The sequence below is a fragment of the Apus apus genome, chromosome 2, assembly GCF_020740795.1.
Source record: "Apus apus isolate bApuApu2 chromosome 2, bApuApu2.pri.cur, whole genome shotgun sequence".
NCBI lineage: Eukaryota > Metazoa > Chordata > Aves > Apodiformes > Apodidae > Apus > Apus apus.
The window spans coordinates 38,666,333-38,692,497 of NC_067283.1; the positions used below are offsets into that span (position 1 = coordinate 38,666,333).

Here is a 26,165-nt window from a genome sequence, read left to right on the forward strand (position 1 = left end):
TTCCAGCTTTTTAAAAACAAGTTTATGACCACCCATATTTAAACTGTAGATTTTATGAGTTATACTTATTATGGAACGCATTAAAGTTTTATAGGCTTTGCAAAATAAAATAATCATTGATCTTTTTCATCTGAGTGCTATTAAGACAAAGGGTGTAAACATCAACTGATTAAAACATTATTTAAAATGCGTTATAAAATGCTTTATAAAATTTAGTTTTAAGTAATTCCACTCATCAAGACTTGATAAATCTGAAGAGCACTTCATTTAATTCTTTTATGAGAATGTTTTGCATGCAAATCAAAAGCCTGAGGGACCCTCAGTCCCCAGTAAAGGCTGTTCTATTGCCTTTTCGTTGGATACAATGGCTTTCAACAGCAAGTTATCTGTCAGCCCGCTGTGTAGTGCCCTCCAGCAAATGTGTAAGGCAGGATGAGATAACTAAGAAAGTCTATAATTTCACTGTTACTAATCATCAGTTAAACAAAAAGGCATGTGAGGTATTTAGATCCTATCGATTGTTCTAACAGCTAGAAGACTTCAGTGAAAAACAAAAAAACCCAACCCACTGAAGTAAAAAAAACAACAAAAAACAAACAAAAAACCCACAACAAAATACAATAAAAAAGTGCAACAAAACAAAAACACTAAAAAAAACAAACAACAACAAACCAAAAAAAGAAAAATAAATCAAAACCACAGAAAAAAAAGCTTGCTGTGTGTCAGTTTTAGGTATGTAGAGCCTTAAAGATTATACTCCATAAGCTACTGTATGGACATTTAGCTAATAGTGAGTAATGAGCTTATTGAAACAGGGTGCTTCTGCCTCAGACCTTTTCACTTTAATTACAGACATGAGAATTGGTGGAGAGTAGTTAGAAGGTCACCCATTCTCACATGGTGAAAAGAATCAGTACAAACACATGTTCTTCGGCTAGAAGGTGCTGAGTGACTGAAGAGTGTTATACTGCCAGAAAGGTCCTGGAGAAACTGTGAGGTATCAAACATGAAGAACAACATCCGGTGGATGAAATTGCTAAGCCTCTGTCCATCATATTTGAGAGGTCATGGCAGCCTGGTGAGGCTTCCACTGATTGGAAAAAAGGTAACATAGCCCCTATTTTTAAAAAGGGGGGAAAAGGAAGACCCAGGAACTACAGGCCAGTCAGTCTCACCTCTGTGCCTGGCAAGGTCATGGAGCAGATCCTCCTGGAAAGTCTGCTAAGGCACATGGAAAATAAGGAGGCGATAGGTGACAGCCAACATTGCTTCACTAAGGGCAAATCATGCCTGACTGATTTGGTGGCCTTCTATGACAAGGCTACAGGGATGGTGGATGGTGGCAGAGCAACTGATGTCATCTACCTGGATTTGTGCAAGGTGTTTGGCACTGTTCCACGTGACATCCTGGTCTCTAAACTGACAAGGAATGGATTTGACAGATGGACCACTTGGTGGATGAGAGATTGGCTGTATGACAGCACCCAGAGTTGTGGTCAATGGCTCAATGTCCAAATGGAGGCAGGTGACGAGTGGTGTCCCTCAGGGATCAGTATTGGGACCAGTGCTGTTTAACATCTTTGTTGGAGACATGGACAGTGAGATTGAGTGTATTCTCTGCAAGTTTGCTGATGATACCAAGCTGTGTGGTGTGGTTGACACCCAAGAGGGAAGGGACACCATCCAGAGAGACCTTGACAGGCTGGAGAGGTGGGCCAGTGCCAACCTCATGAAGTTCAACAAGGCCAAGTGCAGGGTCTTTCACCTGGGTCAGCACAACCCCAGGCACAAATACAGGATGGGGGAAGAATGGCTGGAGTGCAGTCCTGAGGAGAAGGACTTGGGGGTGGCAGTTGATGAGAAGCTCGACATGAGCCACCAGTGTGTGCTGGAGCCCAGAGAGCCAAACACATCCTGAGCTGCAAAAGAAGTGTGGCCAGCAGAGCCCTCTACTCTGCTCTGGTGAGACCCCACCTGGAATACTGTGTACAGTTCTGGTGCCCTCAGCACAAGAAAGATACAGACCTGTTGGAAAGGGTCCAGAGAAGGGCCACCAAGATGATCAAAGGCCTGGAGCACTTCTGCTATGAAAACAGGTTGAGAGAGTTGGGGCTGTTCAGCCTAGAGAAGAGAAGGCTCCGGGGAGCCCTTAGAGCACCTTCCAGTACTTGAAAGGGGCCTACAGGAAAGCTGGGGAGGGGCTTTTCATCAGAGAAGATAGTGGTAGGACATGGGGTAGTGGTTTTAAACAGAGAGAGGGGAGATTTAGGTTAGATATTAGGAAGAAATTCTTCACTGTAAGGGTGGTGAGGAAACGGAAGGGGTTGCCCAGGGAGGTTGTTGATGTCCCATCCCTGGAGGTTTTTAAGGCCAGGTTGGATGAGGTTTTATGCAACCTAGTCTAGTGGTAGGATTCCCTGCTCATGGCAGTGGGGTTGGAACTTGATGATCTTCAAGGTCCCTTCCAACCTTAATGATTCTATCATTCTACCCACAAAGTAAATACAATCTGCAGGCAGCAATTGCCAAACGACCATCTGTAAGGATCTTGAATGAGACCATAGAGATGAATCCAAGAGAGATGGTAGCTGGTGAAGGCCAAACACAGGTGATGCTCCTACAAATGTAGTGGAAATAAGTCTTTTGGATCAATGAAACAAGATTTACCAGATGCACTCATTCCACTCCAAACACTGGACAGCAATCAGGACACAGGTATGGTTTGATAATTTACATTCATGTTACTGTCATGGAGACAGATTTTAGGATAAGTATTATCCTAAAGTTCAGCAAGGTGAAATGACAAAAACTTAGGCAATTTCAAGATAATATTAACATTTGCTTCCCCATGAGAATGTGCATCCTAGAAACCTGAATTTCTACTGAAAGGAATCACAGAAGGTTGGAGAACCCTTGATACAATTTTAATTTAAATAAAAATAAACCTTTTTAATTGATTTTTTTTTTTATAGTATCTATCTATTTGCATTCATGAGTGATCTCCTGTAAGCTCTCCAGACTGCTGTGGCAAGAGATGACAGCTGCTCATAAGTATAGGAGACTGCTAATTCACTAATTGGAACACAATCCTTAAACTGTTCCAAAAACTTGTGAGTTATCCCAAAATAGGTTAGAAGGAACCTTCAAATATCATCAGGTTCAATCTCCCTGCCACGGGTAGTGACATCTTTCTGGTTTTCAGGGCTGCAAGTGCACACTGCCAGCTCACGTCCAATTATTTATCTACCAGTACCTTCAAGTCCTTCTCTGCAGGGCTGCTTTCAATCCACTCATCACCCAGTCTGTACTGATACTGGGGATTGCCCCTACGCAGGTGCACGACCTTGCACTTGGTCGTGTTGAACTTAATGAGGTCCATGTAGGCCCAAGGAAAGCAACTCCAAAAATTGCAATGGGCAATTTCACAGTTCAAGTCATTCCAAAAAAAAGTCAGGAGTGCTGCTAGAATGTAAGGTAATGCCAAGCGAAAAATAACAAGAAAGCTTTTATTGACATCTGGGTTAAAATTTGCAGGAGTCCCAGATATTAGTGGCAAGCAGAGGCCAAATTTTTTTAGAGAATGTTGCAAAGGGATTAAGGCTAGATTTAGTAGGATGCTCCTTAAAAGTACATCAAGTCCAAAGAAAACAATAGTTATCATTCTGGAGACAACTGCTAGGGAGTAACTTCCGAGTAACTTCTCCCCAGCTGCTCTGCTGTGCAAAGGAAAATAACAACCATGCAATCATCGGTGATCATGGGAAGGTTACCTGAGAGTTGCAGGAACACTCGTTTATGCAAGATCAGAGTATAAGCTCTGCTCCCTGCCCATGACATAGTGTAGAGACCATATATAACACAGATCTGGATCCACCCTAAAATGACTCAAAACTGGAAAAAGATTAAGAGCTTAATTTCATGGTGTTTCCTGAGGTGTGAACATTCCCTCTGCATCAGAGAATCGGGACTTTACTGTTATTTCAAACAGAGGCCATGGTGCAGATTAAAGGTTTAAAAGTACTGCAAATAATTCTGGCCAATTAAAATAATTTAATATTTCATACTGATGTTGACTCATTCCTGTTTTGCAAGCATCAAACAAAAACATGTGAATTGCCAGGTTTTTCTTGTGTTTGCTCATTCCTTAATCTGTCTTCTTCCCCTTCAGACTTCCTAATTAAATGTCCTGGCCAGTGATGAAAATGTTGTTATGATAAAGAACTCCTGAACCCAAACATTATTTCTGTAGTCTTCACTATTTTGAAAAACTATTCTGCTAAACAGCAGTAGAGATATAGACCATAAAGAATAGTACAGCTATCTCACAGCTCAATTGCAATGCTATGGAAAGGAAAAGAGCAAGCCAGCCTCCCTGTTTCTAGACACCTGTGAATGAGCACCCATGCAAAGAATATCCCCCAAGGCAATAATCCCTTCTGTTTGCCTGACAAATTAACAATTTGGTGCAGTATGGTCTTCCAACTGATAAAGGTCCTTCTCATGGAAATAACACGAAAAATCAGCACAGACTGTATTTTTACTGCCAAGTTTTTCTATATAGGCAGTATTCCATTTTGGTTCACATGAAACTGAGGCCATTGTGTTGTCCCCTGACTAACCTCTTCTGGAGGCAAAGCTTTCTGGCAGCATGTCGTCACTACTGAACTTTATAGGATTTTATATGCCGAAGAAAAATACTATCGTTATGCTCCTCTGCTCAATTAAGTCAGAAAACATAAACCATGTAGAGATATTGAAAAAACCTAGGTTTATTTTGAAAATTTCTGGCTGCTAATGTTTAGAAAACTTAGATGTTTTTCAGATTCCTCCTCCACTCTTCACTATCAAAAGCTACATCTTATTCATAACATCCAGAAAATTGGCACATCATTTCTGCGGCACATATCTCTCCTCTAGATAAAAAACTAACCGAGACAAGAGCCTCAGGAAAAGATATTTCAAACATCATCTGGCAGCTTTTTGACAGGTTTTCCCCACATTTTCTGGCATAATCCTTCCTGAACATACTTGCCAGCAAGCAGGTTTTACTACATTGTCCATTTCTATCCATTGTCTGGTCACAATAGGACAAAACTGCATCTCCCAAGCAATCACAAAGCTATGCCCAATATGAGCAAGTTCAGTGGTCACCAGCAGGCTTGGCAGAGCCTGACAGCAAGACCAGAAAGGAGGAAAAAGCAGCTTCCAGTGAAACAGGCCAGCCTTAACTGCCTGCTACCAATACAAACTCAAGCTTCTCCTCTATAAATAGAGAATGCAGACTTTGTGCTACTCTGGAATAATGGAATCATAGAATCACAGAATTGTTCAGGTTGGAAAAGACCTGTAAGATTACTGAGTCCAACCATTAACCTAACTTTGCTAAGTCCTGTGCTATACTATGTCCCTAAGCACCACATCTACATGTCTTTTAAATACCTCCAGGGATGATGATTCAAACACTTCCCTGGGCAGCCTCTTCCAGTGTTTGATAACCCTTTCAGTGAAAAAGTTTCTTCTAATATCCAATCTAAACCTCCACTGGTGCAATCTGAGGCAGTTTCCTGTCCTCCCATCACTTGTTACTTGGGAGAAGAGACCAATCTTCCGCTTGCTACAACCTCCGTTCAGGTAGTTGTAAAGAGCCACTAGGCCTCCCCTCAGCCTCCTTTAATCCAGACTAAACAACCCTAGTTCCTTCAGGTGCTCCTCATAAGACACGTTCTCCAGACCCTTCATCTGCTTCATTATCCTTCTTTGCACATACTCCAGCCCCTCAATGCTCTTCTTGTAGTGGTGGTTCAAAACTGAACACAGTATTTGTTCCCTAGTCCTGCTGGCCGTACTATTCCTGATACAAGCCAGGTTGCTGTTTGCCTTCTTGGCCACCTGGGCACACTGGAAGCTGCCAGGATGGTGCTCTGGCTGGTTTTCATGAAGCAAGGAGCACTACCTTGACACACTAACCCAAGCTGACACTGGAGCAATACCTTAGGAGCCCTATCTATGGGCAAGAGCCTCCGTTGTCTTCTCCTCCTTTATCATATGGCAAATCTCTACAAGGGGACCGTGAAATATGGAGCCCTAAATATTGCACTGGGGCCTACCGGCATAGACCAAGTGAACAAGAAAAATCAAGGGACTGAACAAGAATTACTATACATGGATCATGAGAAAGATATGTCTGCAGAGTAACAGTTAATTTTCCATCCATGTTTAAAATAGTTATGACATTGTCACTGTTCTTTAAAGTCTTAACTTTCCAGTCAAACTGTAATAATGTTTATTTCCAAAGGATGCTTATTTGGGAAACCTTCCATTGGCAACAAGGGGAGGTGAGGCTTTAGTTATGATGGAGCTTTTCAAGCAACATCCCTATTTCTGTTTACAATCGTTTAACTAAGATCTGCTACATTTTGGACTTCTTCCAAAACAGTTTATGTTCATACTACAAAGTGTGATATAATACTTTTTAGATTTTTTTTTTCAGGAAAATGGCTAGCATATCCTTCAAAGAATGAACAATCAGGGACTGCAATGCATTGTCTGATTTTCCATCTAGTAAAGGCACATGACCTAGATTTGTAAACTTTAAATTCTGTCTCTCAAGAGAATACAATATGTAATTCTGGGAGCTTCAGAAATAAGCAAAACCTGACTTCTGATACATCTGTGCTTTGAGAATGATGGTCTTTGGAGACTATAAGGTATAAAAAAAGATCTAACTGAGGTTCTTTCTCTGGGGGAGTCAGTTAGGGTTCATGCTAATGTCTAGAAAAATTAAGCATTTCCTCTTCATTCAGGGACTCATATAAATATTTTCCTACAGGTTAATTAACTTCTAAACTTTGATGCTTTGTGAAATTTATTTGCAAGCAACCATTAGCTCATGGACAGAAAGACCACATAAGCACTTTCACTTCCACACAGAGACTAGCGTGCTTTCAATAAAACTGCTAAAGCTTTATGTCTTTAAGAACTAGTTCTTAGAAGCACACAGACTTAAAGCTTCTCACTGTGCAGATGAAAATGCAGAAGTATAATAAATGTTTGCTAAATTATGTCAACCATTTTTCAGTACAATTTAATTGTTTTTCTATTCCTCTGATAATCTTCAAATCCTGTTTTAAAAAGCTACATCAGTATTGTTTATAGTTGTAGATTCTTTCATAAAATTTAGCCATTTAAATCCCATGCATTTGAATAATCTTTTTATACCAGGTAAACTTCCAATGAACTTGTGATTCCTCAGGGACTACACCAGTGGGCTATTTTCACTTTAAACAGCTGTGTTGTTACAGTTCTTTTTACATACGACTTGAGGATACCCATTCGCTTCACAAGTTTTGCACCTTGCAAATGTTCAGCTAACCACACTGTTGATTGCTATGTTTGCTTTATGTGTTCTTGTATAAATAGAAAATATTCTTGAAAGTGAATGTTTCAAAGGTTCACATGTTATCTTCCTTGCATATCTCAGGTTATTAACTTTTCACTTTTCCCTCTCCTCAGTGTCCAGAGATATTACTGATAAAGGCTCCCAGGATCCATGATATCTTATCTATTCTCTGCTCCCAAGAAAGCTTTTTCCTTTGTAGGAAGCAATGCTGAATGATTTCCTCAGAGGTGGTCACCAAAAACTGAGCTAGCTTTAGAACAAAAATCACCAGTAACAAAGAAAGTAATCTTATGTTTGTAATAAACTGAAATAGAGAAAAAAAAACCCCACAAACTTACACATTACAACAGCTTTCTATGATTATTTGTGGTACTTCAGATCAGCATTTGGCTTTGTTCTTGTCTATGTGCCTGGAATTCTCTACTGTTAAATTATTTTTGCTTTCATCTCTTCTGATACTTCTATCCATCGGAACCTTCAAATTCCCTTAAGATTGTCTTTAGATAAAATTAGAAGCATAACTGCTTGATAAATGGGAGTATTCCTCTGTAAACAAACAATACAATGTCAGCACTTCTGCATCTGATCTCTGAGTGTATTTAACATATCTGCTGTGAATAGCTTATGAACTGTCCCCATAATGTGGGGGGAATTCATCTAACCAAACATAGATGCAGCTGAGCCAGTCACTCATTATAGCCAGCAGAATGAGTATTTTCAGGGTTCACTACACCTCATGCCACAGTAGCCTTGTAGGGTGCTTGCACTGCAATGCACCTTTGTGTATTTGACTTAAAAATCTGGATAAATCATTCATTTTTCTCTATTATCTTTTGAGAAGAAACTTAGGCTGGTTAGCTCAGATACCTATGCCTATCACAACCAAACTCTCAAATTGAGTTAGGATTTCCATAACCAGAGACCACTTCTTTTTGCTGAAACATGACTGAATTTTTACTCAAATTTCTCCTTTATCATGCTCTTCACAAGTGAAGGCTGCTGAAAAGTGGCCAGTAAATGGCCAAAAACTTCGGACTTCCTTCTAGCCTTTGGAGAAGTAGCCTGCACGTGTTGTCAAACTTACTAGTTTCTGTGGAAGTCTACAAGGCTTAAGGAGTCTTTAGAAATCCATTTCTTAAGACATAGTCTGTGACTTTGACATCTCAATCAAGGGTGAAGCTAATTTATCGACAACACAAGAGGCAGCATCTAGTTCAGGTATTCAGAGTTCTGGATCTTTTACTGAACACCTGCTTGATCTTATTTTGGACAAAGAACACAAATATTTCTCTGCTGACACTGTGTAGGATTGTCAATGAAGACAATTAATATAAAGCATTCTCAACAGCTATAATCATTCATGGGCCTGCACATTTAAGAAGATCATTTTTGTTTAAACATTTGTTTTCTGTCTCACATTCACAGAGATACAGCTCTTGTCAGGCATCCTGTAGTAAGTCTGATAGGACTTGTGGGTTAACTTCTCCCTAGTTTGATAATGCTCAGCAGCAGCTGATGCATCCCCGAAAGATTTGTCAGCTTGGAAATAATTTCCAGAAATATGCAGAACTTCTCAGCTAGTCTGCATGTCTGCAGGATGCCATTAACCAACTCTGGCATATGAGCTAAACATAGCATCATTCAATAATGTACAGTCCAGAAAGAAAATGGGAACACTGAGGATGATGCTGCATGTCAGCACTCATGATGAGAAGGCAATGGTCATGTTGCAAGGTAAAGATGATGAGCAGCAAGGCAGATGACAGCAGCTCTGATGACAGCATCCAAATACTAAGGACTGATATAATCAGCAAAGGTGGACTAAGCAGGCAGCCACACATCACAGGAGTACTTTGCAGATGAATAAACTTCAGAGAGCTGCTAAAAAGGGCTGCTAGTCTCACTCTTGAAACCTAGGCTCAGTTTACTGAAAAACTGAAGAGATCAGGAATCTGCAAAGTCCAACTACTGTGCTTATACCACAGAATATACTACTAAGATGATGTTCGAGAATAGCAGGGTTTTGCTAGGAGTCTTTTTTACTTTCTTACTTCCAAATTAATACAAATATATCTTCTCCTCTGGCCTTCCCCCCCCCGATAATTATAGCATAAAGTTAGTTTAAAAAGTTAGTTTAAAAAAGTTATTAAAAAAGAAACTGCAAATTTATGGAACAACACAAGAATAACAGTTATTTTTTTAAAAAAATCATCACTAAAATTGCACTTGAGTTATACAGAATTTAACAATGTGAAAAAAAAAATCTGAAGGCACTGAACTATGGAAAAAAGAAATTCTTATAAACATCCTCTAAAAACTTAATGGGTCTATTGCATTAAATACAAACAGCGATCACAAAGCAAAACTGATAAGGTAAAAATCCTAAAGCACACTAAACAAGTCTAATGTTACATCCATTTCATTATGAGTTCTCAGAAACACGATTAAAACCAGCACTTATTAAAACTTTGCTACATACCTCAATACATTTTAAAATTTGAAAAAGTTTCTTTATAATAAGTGTCTTTGTAATAACTGACATACTGTTTCTGAGCATTTTAAGACTTGCAGATTATAGCTTCTCTCATCTCTATTAATGCTGTGAATTGCTTGAATTAAAGACTGTATAATTAAATATTTTTGATAATTAGTTCATGTTGATGACTTTAAAGCAAAAGGAACACCCATAAAAGGTAAATAAATTAACATTTAATTATGGAAACTTACTATTGATTACTACCAATTGCTTCTAGAATGGGCATGCTCTTTTACTACTCTCAATTATTATAATTAAGATTTCTGTATGTTAATTAAATTTTTTTTGGCATAGCATTTTTTACCCCTCTCTACATCTGTTAAAGTAAGCACACACATTCTTAGTGGTTTTTTTCTGCCTCTAATATATGTAAATAAGGAAAAGAACTTCCCAGTACATTCTAATTAAAAGGGCATAATTCTATAAAATGAAAACTAACATGAATGCAATTTTAATTATTTTTTTTTTTTTTGCTTTGACAGCATTAAATATCTCAGCCAAAACCAGTACAATTTAAACACAGATGTCTTATGTCAGTAAAATAATGAAAATATCTAAGGAATAAGATTTCTATGGTCATAGATAGTATGAGTAAAGAAAAAAAAATATATTAAAGAGAAATCTAACCTTGTTTTAATGCAAGGCATAAGAAATAAAATGCCCTAAAATGAAAAAAACCTACTAGGTAGTTTGTCAGTTAATAGCTCATATATGAGTTAATGCTGTTCGCATTCTTACTTTAATTGCCCCAACAGTTTTACCTTTTGTAGCCTCTCCAATCTGTTCATTTTAAGCATTGCTCAGGAAGCCTGTCGGAGATGGAATGTAGACCACCATCACAGAGTTTCACTCTCTAGGAGTTGCTGCAAACTGTAGGTTAGTGAAACTCTGTACATCTTAAATTAGAGTGGGAAACTCCTCAGCCCTGGGGCTGAGGATGGCCTGCAACTTTATTGCATGTCACTGGGGATGGTGTAATTTTTTCCTTCTACATTGCTTCTGGCCAACACTCAGCTAGCCTTTAATTTATGGCTTACCAGTGTGACTGAAAGAGCAACCTGGCCCTCAGCAAGGGAGAGAATATTCCAGGTTTAATTGAGTACATAAAATTCTACTTTGTGCCTTCTTGAGTTTTCCATGGAAAGTGTGGCTTGCTGAAGCGGACAGTAACTGTTAGGAGCGTACTTACTGCATTAAAGTTGGGGAAGAGATTGACTGCTGCGGCTGTGTCCAGAGGGAACGGAAGAAATGGTTTAATATCCAGCGATGGCTGCAAAGGTGGAGCAGGAGGACGCACTAGGGCTGGAAGAGCAGGGCTCTGGCATGTACCGCCTAGGTGTAGAAAGAGACAGAAGGCATTCAGCAAGTATTATGATTCGGGAAGAAACCCCACAATCACGACACACAAAACAATAAAAAGCCACTATTGAATTAAACAAATACCTTTTTTATTTGTCCACAAACTACTGCATTATTGAAAAAAAAAACAAAAACACAGCTGACTCGGTGACTGTTGGTTATAATTCTTTGCCAGTAATTTCTGCAGGTATAAACCATTTCAGCTAATTAACTGTTTCTCTCCCTGGATTATCTGGAACAACAGTTCAGCATACGCCTGACCTCTCTTTAGAACTTCAGCTAGTCTCATTCTGCTGTAATTTCAGTGTTCCACCCCAGCCATATAACTCAACCCTCCTAAGGCAAAATGCTCCAGAAGAAAAAGAGCACCAACTAGCCATTCTGCTCAGTAAAACTCCTGTCACCTGCAGACTTTTGCTTTTTTAAGTAAATACTCACTCATGGAGCTTGCACCTTCAGAATCAACCTAAACCTTGCAAACACAACATACCTGTCTGCCTCAACAGCTGATCAGTACAAATCTAACATGAAAACCATTTCAGCAGTCACCAAAATTCTGTTTATGGAAACGTACTGATGAACACTTTTTGCTCTTGCAAGGGGTGGAGCTGATTCAGACTGTGCAGCAGAAAGCTCCTCCTGGCTAACCCTACCAACCACCACCTCTGTGGGAATGCAAACTAAGAAATCCCCTTGCATACCAATAAGTTGCTACCTACTTGCAGTGGTTCCTGTTTTATTGATTTGTTTGTCCCTTGCCACAGCCAGTGAAAATCTGGAAGTATTCAAGCCCATTCTCTGCTTCCAGTGTCTCCCATGTTTTGGTTGCACTCCAATACATAATTTCCCTGTTAATTAAAGAGTATTTGGATCCTAGGAAACTGTTAAAATATGCCAGTCTTCTTCTAATCTAAGAGGCAGGCAACAGACTGTAAAAAGCCTGCTGGTAAGAGTCCAAGAAACACACACAAAACCACAAAACATAGGGGAGTTTTGCCCCCCTCATTGAATAGAGACACAGGCTGAGAGACCAACAGAGAGAGAGATCTGAAATCTGTTTCTTTTTTATTTCTGGTACATACAGACACTTCATTAGACAAGCTGCGTACATTCTTTAAGAGCTCAAATGTAAAGTAGTCAAAACGATATACGGAATCTCTACATATTTGGCCAGCAAATCTGCAAACAATGTTTGCAATTTAATGCATCTAATTGAGGGCTAACAGCACAGGATTTAATTAATCAGTTGTAGCAGATCATCCACTGTTCTGCTTCTAAGTATAAAATCATCTGGATCCAAATTTTCAAAGACAGTATTTTTTGCCAGCTCTCAGCTCCTCTTGTATGAAGCCCTTCACTACCCCCAAGAAAATCAAAGGTTTTGGATTAGAGCTCCCTTCAGTCTCACACTAGTTTTCACCCTAGAATAACTGTTATTTTTTGAGTAATTTCTACATCTCCTTCAATGTAAGGGCATAATAAATCTTTCTTTGAATGCAGCAACTAAGGATACGGGCTACAGAAAAGCAGAGGGCAAGCAGCTCTGCTTGCCATAGCTCACCAGCGTAGAGCCATCAAGTATTTAATAATAGCCCTTGGTTTGGCAATTGCTACCTGTAAAAATAAATTTAACAGGTCAGAATGATGATAAGGTCATTCAAACAGGCCAGTCTTATCCTCTCGGGATAGGAAAGGCCTATAAAGACCTTTTTTTATATGCTGGAAATACCTTTTTCTCATGTAAATCTTTTACAGATGATGAAAGGAAAAAGTTACTTCTCTTAATAAAAACCTTACTAAGACATCTCCAGGTTGCACCTGAAGTTGTACAGAATCCCACAGTCATGCCAAGGTGAGCATTTGCCTGATGATAGCAAGGAAATGGAAGCTGATTAAACATCCTCCAACTCACAGATGCTTTAGGACCCAGCACTTCAAGTGGATTATCTCAGTGCTATGGAGGAGAGCCTTGCTGGTTTGAATTACCTAGAGCAACAGCGTCTCTATCCCATATTCTTCTAAGATAGTGCACTATGAAAGATGAAATAGGTCTTTCTGTCATCCTTCCCTGTGGCATGACTAGGCACTCACCCACCTGGTACTGCCAGCCAGTGCTGCACAAAGTCATCTGGGGACGAGAAGACACTTTAAAAGGAAAAATTCAAGCCAGCTCTGCAGGACTTTGGCTGCCATTCTGAGCCTGAGCTTAAAATCTACCACAGTTCTGGCTACAGAAGCACAGAAAATGACTAAGTTCAGGAGCATAGCTGCCCTCTGTTTTTGCAATAGTGTCAGACATGTCCCTTAATGATGGAGCATGTGAGAGGTATAATGAAATTTGAGCTTTTGCTTGAAAGAAATTATCTAATGTTTATAGTTGCAAAAATTAGCTTCTCTTTTCACTTCATGTCCAGAGTCATACTTCAGAATCAGCAACATAAAACCTGAAGCAAACCATTTTTGTGACTCAGCCTAACTGAAAAACCTTTGGACAACATTTGGGAATGTCAATGTTAACTATTCCTCATCTAACCCTTTAGCAGAGGGATGAAGAAAGGTAGAAGCCCACTTGAAAGAGTTCTTGAAGACCAGGTGTAGAGAAATTCTTATTGTAAAGAAGGCAACATCATGGGCAGAAATGAGGACAGAAGGAAGACATGAGAACACAGAAAGCTGAATGGAAGGGAAGAAGACTGCACTAAAATTCATAAAGCAGAATTCATCTTGTAGATCTGTGGTGCTATGTGTAACAACAGCATATTTAGAAAATCACTGTAGCAAAACATGGGTGCTTTTTAGTTATCCAGTCTTACTGAACACCACCTTTCTCACCTGTACCTGAAATCAAGGGAAGACCATAGAAACATTGAGAACATTCCTGCAGGTTCAGCCTCAAACTGTCCATTCCATAAGGAATTGCCACATTTTATTTGTTTTGAGTTGAAATATGAGTAAATACCAGTTTAGACACACACACATTTAGTTTTTATTTTAGAGACCATGTTTCTCTATGGAACCGAAAGCAGTCATTCCAAAATAAGAAGCCAAATTTATTTTAAATTGCTAAAATTTTTACCTTACAGATATTTTTGTCACAATTCTTTACAAAAAAATAACACCTTCTGGGGGAAAATTTTGCTTTCAATGAAATCTAATTTTCTGTTAAGAAAATCTCCTGTGCAAATTTTTGTGCCCAGTTCACCTGAAATATCCCTCAGATCAGTGCTAGGTAAAAAGTAAAAACATTGTCATTGTGCTTCTCTAAACTAACGCTCAATCAATCCCCTTCCATCCTGAGTTTGTTTTCAGTATCATAGTTTGGTTTTTCCAAGATATGGATATTCCCAAATTTTCCACCCTGTCTCATGCTTCTCCAAATATTTCCGTAAGAGCTTATTTGAGGTTAAAACAATACACACATTCTGCCTTGGCAGAAGCTTTGAGCTGGTATGACTCAGTGCAGTAGTTGGAAATGCACCACTGGTTTCAAACTGAAAAATTAACTTCTAGGCAACTTAAAAAGTTGTATGTGGTAGGGGGTTTTTTGATTGTTTTTTTTTGTTTGTTTGTTTGTTTGTTGTTGTTTTGTTTTTATATATACACAATACTAATATCGGACAGTTCACACCCAATAAGGATTACAATATATCCTAGAGAGTCTGAGCCAAAAGAGGATTTATTTTTTCCTAGACAATTTTCAAGAAAACTAACTCAGGCTATTTTGAAGTATAAAAGTGAAGGTATATGTGGGAGCTCACGTTCTACCTTATAAATGGTAGGAAATTTGCATTTGGAAAACTCAACATAAGCTAGAACTTATTATTAATTGAGTTTGAAAATGGACAAAAGAAAAGGTATATTTGAAAATACTTTCTTCAAAGAGAAAATAAAGACATAAGCAATTAAGAACAGTAGGCTGGCCAGGATGAATAATGAACTTTCTGTATCTCAAATATGAGAGATCACATTTTGGTCTTCAAGCAAAAGGATAACTCTCAGGGATATAACAAAGACAGTGCAACATGAATTGTAGATCTGGCTTTTAGAAACTAGCTTAATGTGTCATGACCTGTAGTGACTATGGTACTCCCTTCTATCACTGTCCTCATTTTTGCAACAGATACTTTTCTTAAAAACTGCAGGATCATCACTTTAAAGGTAAGTTTAGTTCCATAATAAGTAGCATTGGTGATCTAACCTGACATGGCAAAATAGGCTTTGGCTAATCACCAAATTACTTATTAGTAGTTATTATAGTACTCAAGTGACTAAAATAAGAACTTACCTTACAGGAAGTTAGCAAATATGAAACCTGTCCCTTTTATGTGCATAAATGGATACACTTAATTTTAAATATTTAATTTAAATATTAATTCTAATAGGCTACATATTATTCCACATGAACTGGAATGAAGATATGTGGGAACAAATAATGTGATGCCTGTTGAGAATTTATTGCTCAGAAAATCTATTTTCTGGCCATTTATACTTTTAGAACACAGTTCCTTCGAAGAGTTGGGGCTTTGTTGTTGTTCACATTTTTGTTTATTCACAGACCTTTTTTTGAAGAGTGCTTTCATTATATAATACCCTGAAAATATTATTGAAATTAGGATCGTCACATTGAAACAAAATATTGTTTCATGGTATCCCTCTCAGTTTCAGGAAAAAAAAAAAGAAAAAAAAAAGATAAAAACAAACAAACAAAAAACCAACTGCATTAAATATTTGACACCCCGTAGAAAAGATGAACCCTTAAACTGGGGCTCCAACCACATTGGTTTCGATACTGCTGACTCTCCTGACACAACTCGAGAATCAAGCACACTGTGTGGCAATACAAGCTTTCCTTTCATAGGTTTTGCAGTTAGTGACATTAACGGGGGCTCATCACTCTGAAGAGGGTGAATGCAACACTGTCGCAGCTGTGGAGATCTGCAAGCAATTGATTTTTTCAGTTCACTGGTCAAACCAAAAAATAAAGACAATTGGGGTGTGTGTGTGGGGGGAAGTAAATCAGTGTCAGCTGAAACATTAATTTCACCTAAAATGAAATTCTGTAGTTTGCATTCAGATACTTAACCATTTTTGTTATTTAAATATTGGCAAATTTCAAGCATCCAAAAATCAAACAATCAAAAACTACTAATTCCAAAAATAGTTCCAAATATTTTGCTAAAAATATTTTGCTTTAAAAAAAACCCATAAAACTCTTTCCGTTTGGCACAAATCAGCACCCACTGTTTATTTATAGAGTGCATTTTTCATCACGTACACTGTTCACCTGGAAAGTTTGAATCAGCTCTGGTCACTTGCTGCTATTCAAAGTATCATTTTGTCTAGAGTGAATATTTATACTGTGATTCCTCTGAAGCAAGCTAGTTTAGAAAAAGAACTCTTTTTATTATTAATATTACTTTCAGAAGCATGTGGCTATGCATCATACTGATCTTTTTAAAGTCTTTTTTTATACATACTAGCATTTTGAAAAACAAAGTCATGCAAACTGATAGAAGAAATTTCAGTGAATAATGTACCCCTCTGTATACCTAAAGGAGTAGATTTCTCTTTTCGCCATGTAGAATCCTGTGAAACTGCTATGATCATGCTGGACTAGGAAGATGCAGAGACAAATTTGCATTAACTTTCTGGCATCCATTATCTCCTTTCATTATTGTTCTTACTTTCAGTAAACAAGCTCGGGTTTCTGCTACCTTCTTCCCTCCTGTTCCTCTGCCATTATCAACCTGCATTAACAGGCAGGTGGGCCCAGGTTACAGACCATGAAGTCCAATCTGTCCAAACAGAATGAAAGTGTGCAACTTTGCGTAGACCTCACCCACATCAGGCCACAAGGATGCTAAAGTTGGAGCCTCCAAGAACCTCACAATATATTACCACTTTCCTCTTAAATCTAGAATGTGCTGTAGCCCACAAGAAACACTTTACCAATTATTTTTTTTTTTAAATTACATAAAATCTACTCTGAACTTCAGTATTTAACACTGTCTAGCAATTAATTCCACTAACCCACTATAGGCAACACCTTCCATGGATTATAAATTGCACAAGGCCAGAAGCTAAGCTTTTATTTTAGTGACACTTTGGAGTCCTTTGAGGTTTTATTCCAGTCGGTCAGACAAATTTGGATTTATTTTTTTTTTTCCCCTATTGAAAGCTGTTGAATCACTGAAAATAAAACCATCCAAAGTGAATGTTCCACTTTCTGTAAAGATCTGGCCATTTCTAGTAGAAAAAAAGAACAAGAAATTGTCCAGCTTGGCCACCTTGCTTATTACCAGCTGCCCATATCAAGTACCAGCCACACCAGTTACCAGAGCATCAAAAAGCCCAAAGACTGGCAGCGTAATTGCTTTGGAGATAACAAACAAGAAACATGCCCATGAACATCAGATCTCCTTCCTCTTGAGAATGGAGGAAATTTTTTATTTCTGTTTACCTAAGAAAACTAAATCAAATGTTAAATACCCAGCAGCTCTCTTTTTCTCCATGCAATTCTGGGGATATTTCTACATGGCAAGAGGTTATCCCTGTTTTTCAGCTAGGAACCCAGGACAGACAGCAGAAGTCACCTGCTCACAGCTCACATCAGAATCTGTGGCAGCTCAAGCAACTGAGCTCTAGGTCCCCAAAATGCAGTGCACTGAGCACTGCAACATCCTTCCCTGGTGTTAGTCTAGTAGCGAACCAAATACACTTTCTCTCAGATTGAGTTATCTTATGATAGCAAAGACAATGTCAAAACTGCTCTTCCTTCGCAGCCATAAATGCTAGAGGGAAGGTGAGCAGACCAATGACTCCACATCTGCACTAATAGTTCTCTCTACTTTTGGCACATTATGTATTCCCAGCTCCATTCTGCATTTGCTTCCCCTGCAGATCATGTTTTATACGTCTTTCTGCTTTCTTAGGAAGAAACTGAACAGCTTGTCTGGCCTAGAGTATAGATAATCCTACCACCAAAGAGCAATGTCAGGCCAGAAAAGTTTGGATATCTAAGGAAAAACAGCTTTCCTTTTTCTTCTCATGACCATAATGGTCTTCATCTTGGCTAGGTGTTCCCACATAATGCAGCATGCCCACAATATACCCACATCCAAGTGAAAGTTCTTGCACATGGATCAGGGCAATTCCCAGTATCAATAAAGGCTGGGGGATGATGGGTTTTATATCAGCCCTTTGGGGGAAGAACTTGGAGGTCCCATTGGATGAAAAGCTGGACATGAGCCAGCAGTGTGCACTCGCAGCCCAGAAGGCCAACCATGTCCCAGGATGCATCAAAACAAGCATGACAAACAGGAACGGATTCTCCCTCTCCACTCCACTCTGGTGAGACCCAATCTTGTGCCCAGTTCTAGAATTCTTTGCACAAAACAAACATAGACCTGCCGGAGTGGGTCCAGAGGAGGGCCGTAAAAATGTTCAGAGGGAGAGAATACCTGTCCTATGAGGAATGCCTGAAAGAGTTGGGGTTGTTCAGCATGGAGAAGGCTTTGGGGAGACCATATTGCAGCCTTTCAGTACTTTAAGGGGGTCTATGAGAAAGGTGAGGATAACCTTTTTAATAGGGCCTGTTGCAACAGGACAAGGGCTAATGTTTTTAAACCAAAAGATGGTAGATTTCAACTAGCTATAAGGAAGAAATCTAACCAACTACAGGCCCAACAAAAATGCTGTTCCAGACTAAATGGATCTAAGTATTGAACAAGAGGGAGGAAGCTGCTGAAGGGCATTAAGAATTATCCCAAAGCATGGTTCCATAGGGTCACAGTCTCCCAACAGATCCTAATCAAAAAGTCCCAACACCCCACACCCTCCCTATATGAATAAGTAAATAAAGCAAAAATACAAGCATCAGCCAAGTATTACAAAAATCATAGTAATTTTAAAGCTTGACACTTTTTGACATTCTAAAAAAAAAAAAAATAATATATATTTAACCTGGCATATTTGCAGTTGGATTTTTTTTTAATGTTTTTATAAAGGTCATGTTTATGGTATAATGAGCACAGATTTCCAAGGGTTATTAATCAGAGCTACACTGTAGTGCAAACAGATTTTCAAAGGATTTTTCAGTTTTATGATGAATATATTAGCAATTTTAAAAGTGCCATTTCTCAAAAGCATGCTTGGGACAGAAATAACTATTAACTTCTGATGTCTTTAAATGAAACAAGCATACTACTGAGAAAAATACATGACTAATATCATGAAATGGACACACCCTACTAGCAACCTCTATGAGGATAGTGCTGTGCAGCACTGCCTCTGCCATTTAGCAGTGGGAAAGCTCAACTTCTTCAACAAATTTTAATAACAATTCACTGGAAATAGATTTTAAGACATTTTTAACTGCCTAGTGCAAGAGTAAGTGGAACAGAGCTCCATGTTGCACTCCTGCTAGCTGCCAAACCTTTGCTATTTTATTGAATAACAGGTAAACAGACTTGGGAAGTGACTGAATTTGGAGGAGGATGGCAAAATCCAAGTCAGAGGAGCAGTCAGCCCAGGTCAAAGGTAGGTCCATGGAGGGAGAGAGGTGCAAAGAGAAAAGAATGATGGAAAGTCTATGGTTATGTAGATCCACTTGGCTGTTGGTCTTACAGGTAGCACACAGCAACGGACATGGAAATACCTCCCTGAGTCAGTTTACGCCAGTGTTGCACAAACTGGGGCAAGATTCCCCTTCTGAATTAACCTCACAGTTTTTGCATACGTTGGACTACCTCTGTCTATGTACATAACAAAAACGCATACTTAGTGTAATAAACCTACATTTTTAGTCTTTCTTTCCCATGTGTAAATCATAAATGTGTATACAATATATCAGAAACAACGACTGTCCCAGAATTCTGAGGCACATACATGCTTAAAACTATTAGGTTTGTGGTCTTTCACAGGCATGCAAAAGATTAAGTAGCATAATTTCTTGCTGAACATCAAAAAAGTAGAGTGGAACCAAAAGCACAGGATTTACAAATGGATAGTGATCGCAGACACAGGAGACAGAACTGAGTTTTAAAGGATAGGCTCCAAGACAGACAGCACTATATAGTCCATGGTGGCTTGAAAGATACTTGTTAAGACAAACTATACATTATACCATGCTTTTTCAACTATGTGCTTTCCTAAATTAAAAATAGGTCAAGTTACTTGACTCAGGAGTATTTTGTACTAAGGAGATACCTGATTTCCCACTCTGAATGAAATATCTAAAGTTCTTCAAGAAAAGTAAACCAAATCAGCAAACATTAATAACTTTTATACTATTCTTTCTCAGGATGCAAACCCACAAAAACTCTTCTGTCATGTGACATGTCTCCAAACCCCAATCCACTCCTTTTCATAACATGACAACATGTTAATGAAACTAAACCAGTTCAGCCCTCAGGAGACAAAACTGTTTGTGCAAAAAAAAAAAAAACACAACACCAAACAAAACAACAAGAGCCAGAGGCTCTATCTGCAACTAATAGTTACTGGAAAAAGCAGCTGATGAAAAGTTTAAGTTATCCTAGCAGGCAATCCATGCTTTGGAGTGAGAAGCAAGGCAAAGAAAAAACACAGTTCTTGGCATTTGCTGTCCACAGAGAAATGAGGGGAAGAGAGGGATAAAATGTTTAGTTAACTGTTAAGTTTGAGATTTAGTAGAACAGAATTTTATGCCACCTCAAAGCACACATGCATTGTGTCCAGCAATGACTAATGTCTGGATTTGCATCAGCAGGCAATTAAAAAAATTAAAAAGGCCAATTTTGCTCTGGGGTGAGAAAAAACTCCAGTTAAGTACCTCCTGAATACCTGAAGATTTTGATTGGAGTAATTCTCTTCAGCATTAAGCAGTTGAGGTTGGCTTACATCACCCAGAGTGACGGAGATGTGAGCTAAGATGGTGCTTTGTTGCCCCACTGACCAAAATTGAAGGTTAACTGCAGTTATTGCAATGTAGTAAGTTGGGAAGGCACACAAGACAAAAGCATGCACACTAACAAGTCTTCCAGCATGAGGAGTCATTTTATACATCAGAAATGGCAGATTGTCACTGTCTTTTTTAGAACCTTTGCTATACCTATCAACACATTAGCCATTCTTCCTTTGTCTGAGAAACACCGAGGATACAAATAATTAGCAGGCTCCAGATTGCAGTAAAAACTGGAGTTCAGCAAGGGGTCTACCATGAAAAGAGAGCAGGTGCTAATAAAGCAACAAACCCTTTAGTATTATGTTAAGGGCAAGGAGTTTGCATCAGATTTGGGAGGAGGAAAACTGGAGAGAAAGGAAAGGAAAGCTGAGGGGAGGTATGAAGGCAGCAGGCAGAAAAAGAACTGAAATAAAAGAATGGGATGTTAGAAATCAATGGGAGAAGTTTGAATCTTGGCCAGAATCAATTAAACAGATGTTTTATGGAAATTCTATATCCAGACATGGATTTAGTTTTTAACAAATTTTAAACAGGGCATGTTATAACAGACTTAAAAAGTAATAGCTGTGTGTCTGTATTGTATCTAAAAAATACTAACATCATTGCCAAAAGTATTTATTGCAATGACACCACTCCTGTGAAAAAAATTATTTCTTCTTCTTCTTCTTTTAAAACAGAGATAAATATGTGCCAGATGATATTCTGAAAAACAAGTTCTAGGATTTAATTCACAGCATATCGTGATGAATAAATGTTCTTATTTCCTTGCAAAAACTGTGGGATTGTGCCTCCATAGACACAGTTACAATCAAGAAAACAGCCAGTCTATAAACCAGTAAGTCTCTAAGTTCAAAAAGTGTAAGCAAAAAAACCACACCATTATGCAAGATGGCAGATAAAAATGCATAAGACAGTTTTATTAGGACTAGTGAAGAAACATTGGTTTTCCTATTTATGACAGATCACATGAACCTATTTTACATAGTGTTCTGTAAGAGCATTGGGCCTTATCTACTAATGCTGTGGAGTCAGAGCTTAATCCAACTTCTTACAAATCAGAACAGATTGTTTAAGATGCCAGTGAAAGATGGTCCTGCAAATATTTTATTGCACAACAAGCTCCTCCCAGTGTCTATGGTGGCAAACTCAAGCATGACACTTCATAGCCATCAAAAACTAGTTCTTGGTGAAAAATTCTCTGTGAAAATTCCCATTTGAGTAACACTTTGAGCTGCCAAGCAAAAGAAGAAAAAAGGGGGGGAAAAAAAAAAAGAGTAAGAATTCAAAAGGCACAATGGCTTGAAATTACAGACTTTGACTAACTCTCTGAAAATCTAAATGCTCCCCTGCAGACGCTGGCTGCTTTCATTCTCACTAACAGATCCCAGCCATGACCCTTCAGCAGCAGAGAACACACACGACAAAGCAGACTATCCTGAATTCAGGACTGTATAAAGCTGTCTCTTTGTTCTCTGTCAGAGGACCACCAGGAAACCATGTTTTATGTCAGTAAGAAAAAGAATCCCATCTGCCTTGAATCAGGCTTGGGTGTTGCTCATGCCCCTGCAATCACAAAGTTACGGATAACTAGTCATAACTATTCCTCCATGGCACTTTGGCTGATGCTTTGCTTCCAGCTGCCATTGCTTGTGAATAGGAGAGGGAGAGAACACACTGTCAAATTTTAATATTTTTTTGTGTGTGTGTTGCAAAGTTCTGTCAGAATCTATCCTCTCTGCATCTCAGCTACACTCTCACACCTATTATTGGGGAAGCAAATCCTTAAAAATGTTTAAAAAATTTAAAGACATTAAGGTCTGTATTTTGATCAAAGATCTGTACTGAAGCCTTCTCTTTAAGTCCCCTATGCCTCAACATATTGTCCCAATAGTTGGGCTGCTGACTAACTGGGATACTTCCACAATGATCTCTCTTGGAGCACTTTAGTTTAGTGTAAGTGTATATTCACTTCTCCAAATAATTTAGCTTAGGTTTCCAGCAGCCCACAAAAATCCCTTGACCATAGGGTTAGTGCCTTTTTTCAGTGGAGAAGTTAAAATAAAATGGCTATTTATAAAGAAAGGCTACGTAAACTGCAATTTTGGCAAGCTTGCACCTGATGGAGCCGATTTAGGCAAATGTTTTGAAAGCTGGAATACATGGCAGTCCATAGGCTGATTGTCCTTTTCTTGATACTTGTGAAAATGCTGAAAGGTCAATTTTTTATAGCTGTATGTAAAACATGCATATAAATTAAAAAAATATAAAAATCAAGCAAGGAAAAGTATCTCCTGTCACTCTCTATAGATGGGAGCAAAGCACCACTGTTTTTGCAGACAAGACACAAAGGACAATAGAAATTTTTGTCCTATTTTCCAGAAACACAGGCATGTCAGGCCAAATTTATCTAATCCATGACACGTTGGATGCTTCAGGCTGCATCCACAGAAATAGAAAAAGGCATGTCCTCCACAAATTTAATGAATGGGAATCCCTGCCCTTGGCTAATATAAATCGTGTTTGTTGGTGAGTAACTTTATTGATTACAATCCAGTTACATTTACACATGTACACATGAGAGTTTTCAGTAATTGGCAAAAAAACCCCAACAACTAACAACAAAAAACAACCACAACAATATCTTCATCTTTCTTTAAACTCTATGACATTAGTTATGATTTTTTTTTTTTCTTTTTCTGTGTCCTCTCCAGATAGTCCTTACAAGGATTTTACTATTGTGTAGCATAAAATTATCCCATGATAGATTCACGTGTTATTATTCCTCATTCTGGAAAGGGAAGAGAAGGGGGGGTGGGAGGTGGGGGGGGGGGGGTCTGAGGAAAAAAACAGAAAGGGGGGGGGGGAAGAAGAAAGGTGGGGAAAAACAGACAGGAGGAAAAAAGGAAAATTGGTGCTATAAAAGGTGGCAAGGAATGGCCTGCATACCAATGTGCAGATTTCACTGCTGGCTAGGGATGGCAAGGCGCGGTGGAAGGGACAATACTATTCATCTGCATTTTTACATAGGTCAGGAACAGCCTGAAACCTTCTCTAAAGAAAAAGGAATACAATAAAAGCTCAAGTATTAATACCTTTCATGGTGTGCTCATCAGTCAGCCTCTCTATGTTCTGGTCTTCTATCAAGGCATCTTAAAATGTTACAAACCCTCTCTCAGAAACTTGACATATGAGAGAGATATAAAGCATTTAAATAACATTTAAGGAGCTCCCATCTTGTTCATACAATCCACCCTGCTTAGAATCTTTACTTATAGCCCTACATAATTATTAAAATTTCTCTTTGTGTGCATCACAGCCTCAGGTTAGACTTTGCCTTTGCAGTTATTCACACTCTAGAAGTCAGCATCTGAAGTAACTGTAAATCTATCTAAAGCCAGGCCCAGTATAAAAACAATCCTCCTCAAACAGTTCAGTTCATTTCATTCAAAAAATCTTTCATCTACTTTTTACTAAGGTGCTCAAAAAAAACCCCAAATCAAACTCTGAACATAACACTAAACTGTCACTTTACAGTAAGAAAAACCCAGTAACACCAAAAACGCACAGTTGACAAGTTTTATTTTATTTTTAAGGCTCTCTCTGCTAGAAAGACAAAACAAAACAGAAGAACTAACTTTGGTTTTGCTACGTACAACAGTTATATGTGAGACAGTAAAGCAAATTTTGTTTTTTTGATGCAATACAAAACCAAGAGAAGAAAAATTCCTATGTAGACTTTTCTGATAATCCAGGTAGATCTGAAAGATCAAACTTCTGCAACTTCACAATGTTAACTCTAGCTATTACAACCCCAGATGTTACAGAAGGAAGTATTTGCTCTGATCCTTCAAAGTCACTGCATTGTTTTGCTTTGACTATTTAGAGTGATGTTATAATCATCATTGGACTTCTCTGAATCACATTATTTCATGTACTGCTAACATTTTTATTACTTTCTTCAGAATAGAACAGAAAAGTAATCCACTCAATTTAGGCAACATACTTTTAATTTAATTGTATATCAAATACTTCCAGCGATTTTCCAATATGTTTTTATTGCTGGAGATGAGCAAATCACCCCCCTCCAAATCCTACCACCTTTGAATTTCAATAAATCTAGTATATTAATCTGATCAGAAGAACCTTACATTATGTGGGAAGCTAAGAGGGCAAGGCAAGCACGAAGAGCCTTCAATGAAACCAGGTGTTGACAAGTTGGATCCCTCTCCCTGCCCTCCCGCTCTACTGCTAAGGAGTGGAGGGAGCCTAACATACTTTAATCAGCTTTGTTTTCCTTAGAGACAAAAATAAAATTATAATAAAGCAATGAAGTAAACTAATCAATTGTCAGTTCGCTATAGAAATGCAAGGATTTGCTGAGCCACAGACAAACCTCAATCCTGCAAATACTTCTGCATATATTTAACTATCCCAACCCCTCCCATCCATGGAATTACTTCAGAGAAGTTAATTCTTTTTTAATTCGTGCATGCAGAAGTACTGTCTATCTCTTATTTGCATTACTTCATCCAACTGTATATCCAAAATGCTCCCTAACAAAGAGTTTTAAACAAAGATAGTTGCTACTCTGCTAAAAAGGAATTAAAATTTTACCAAGGGTGCTCAATTTGAAGGATGAATCAAAACCCCAAATACTTGACCTGCATTACCATACACAGGACAAAATTCATTTGCTAAATCCAGAATTTGGCACTACTATTTTTAAAAACAAAATAAACCCACAAACTACCATGATGCACCACCTAAGAAGAGAAATGCATCATGAAACTGTAAATCTAAGATGAAAGTAAAGGTACTCCAAACATATTGCCAAAGACTCACTACTACTTCCACTGTTATTTCTGAAATCACATCTTTAAAAAAGAGCAGGAAAATGCTTCTTGGATCTAGAAATGCCATTAAAAAAA

At 38.4% G+C, this 26,165-nt stretch overlaps 1 protein-coding gene across 4 annotated transcripts in view; it reads right to left on the bottom strand.

The window, feature by feature from the left end:
• ZNF385D (zinc finger protein 385D) overlaps positions 1-26,165 on the bottom strand; it is a 417,913-nt gene that overhangs the window by 125,417 nt on the left and 266,331 nt on the right. For all 4 annotated transcript variants that reach the window (XM_051611827.1, XM_051611830.1, XM_051611829.1 and 1 more), the window contains one exon: positions 11,125-11,267. In XM_051611827.1, coding sequence (XP_051467787.1) covers positions 11,125-11,267 — 143 coding nt within the window. The remainder of the gene's footprint in view (positions 1-11,124; positions 11,268-26,165) is intronic.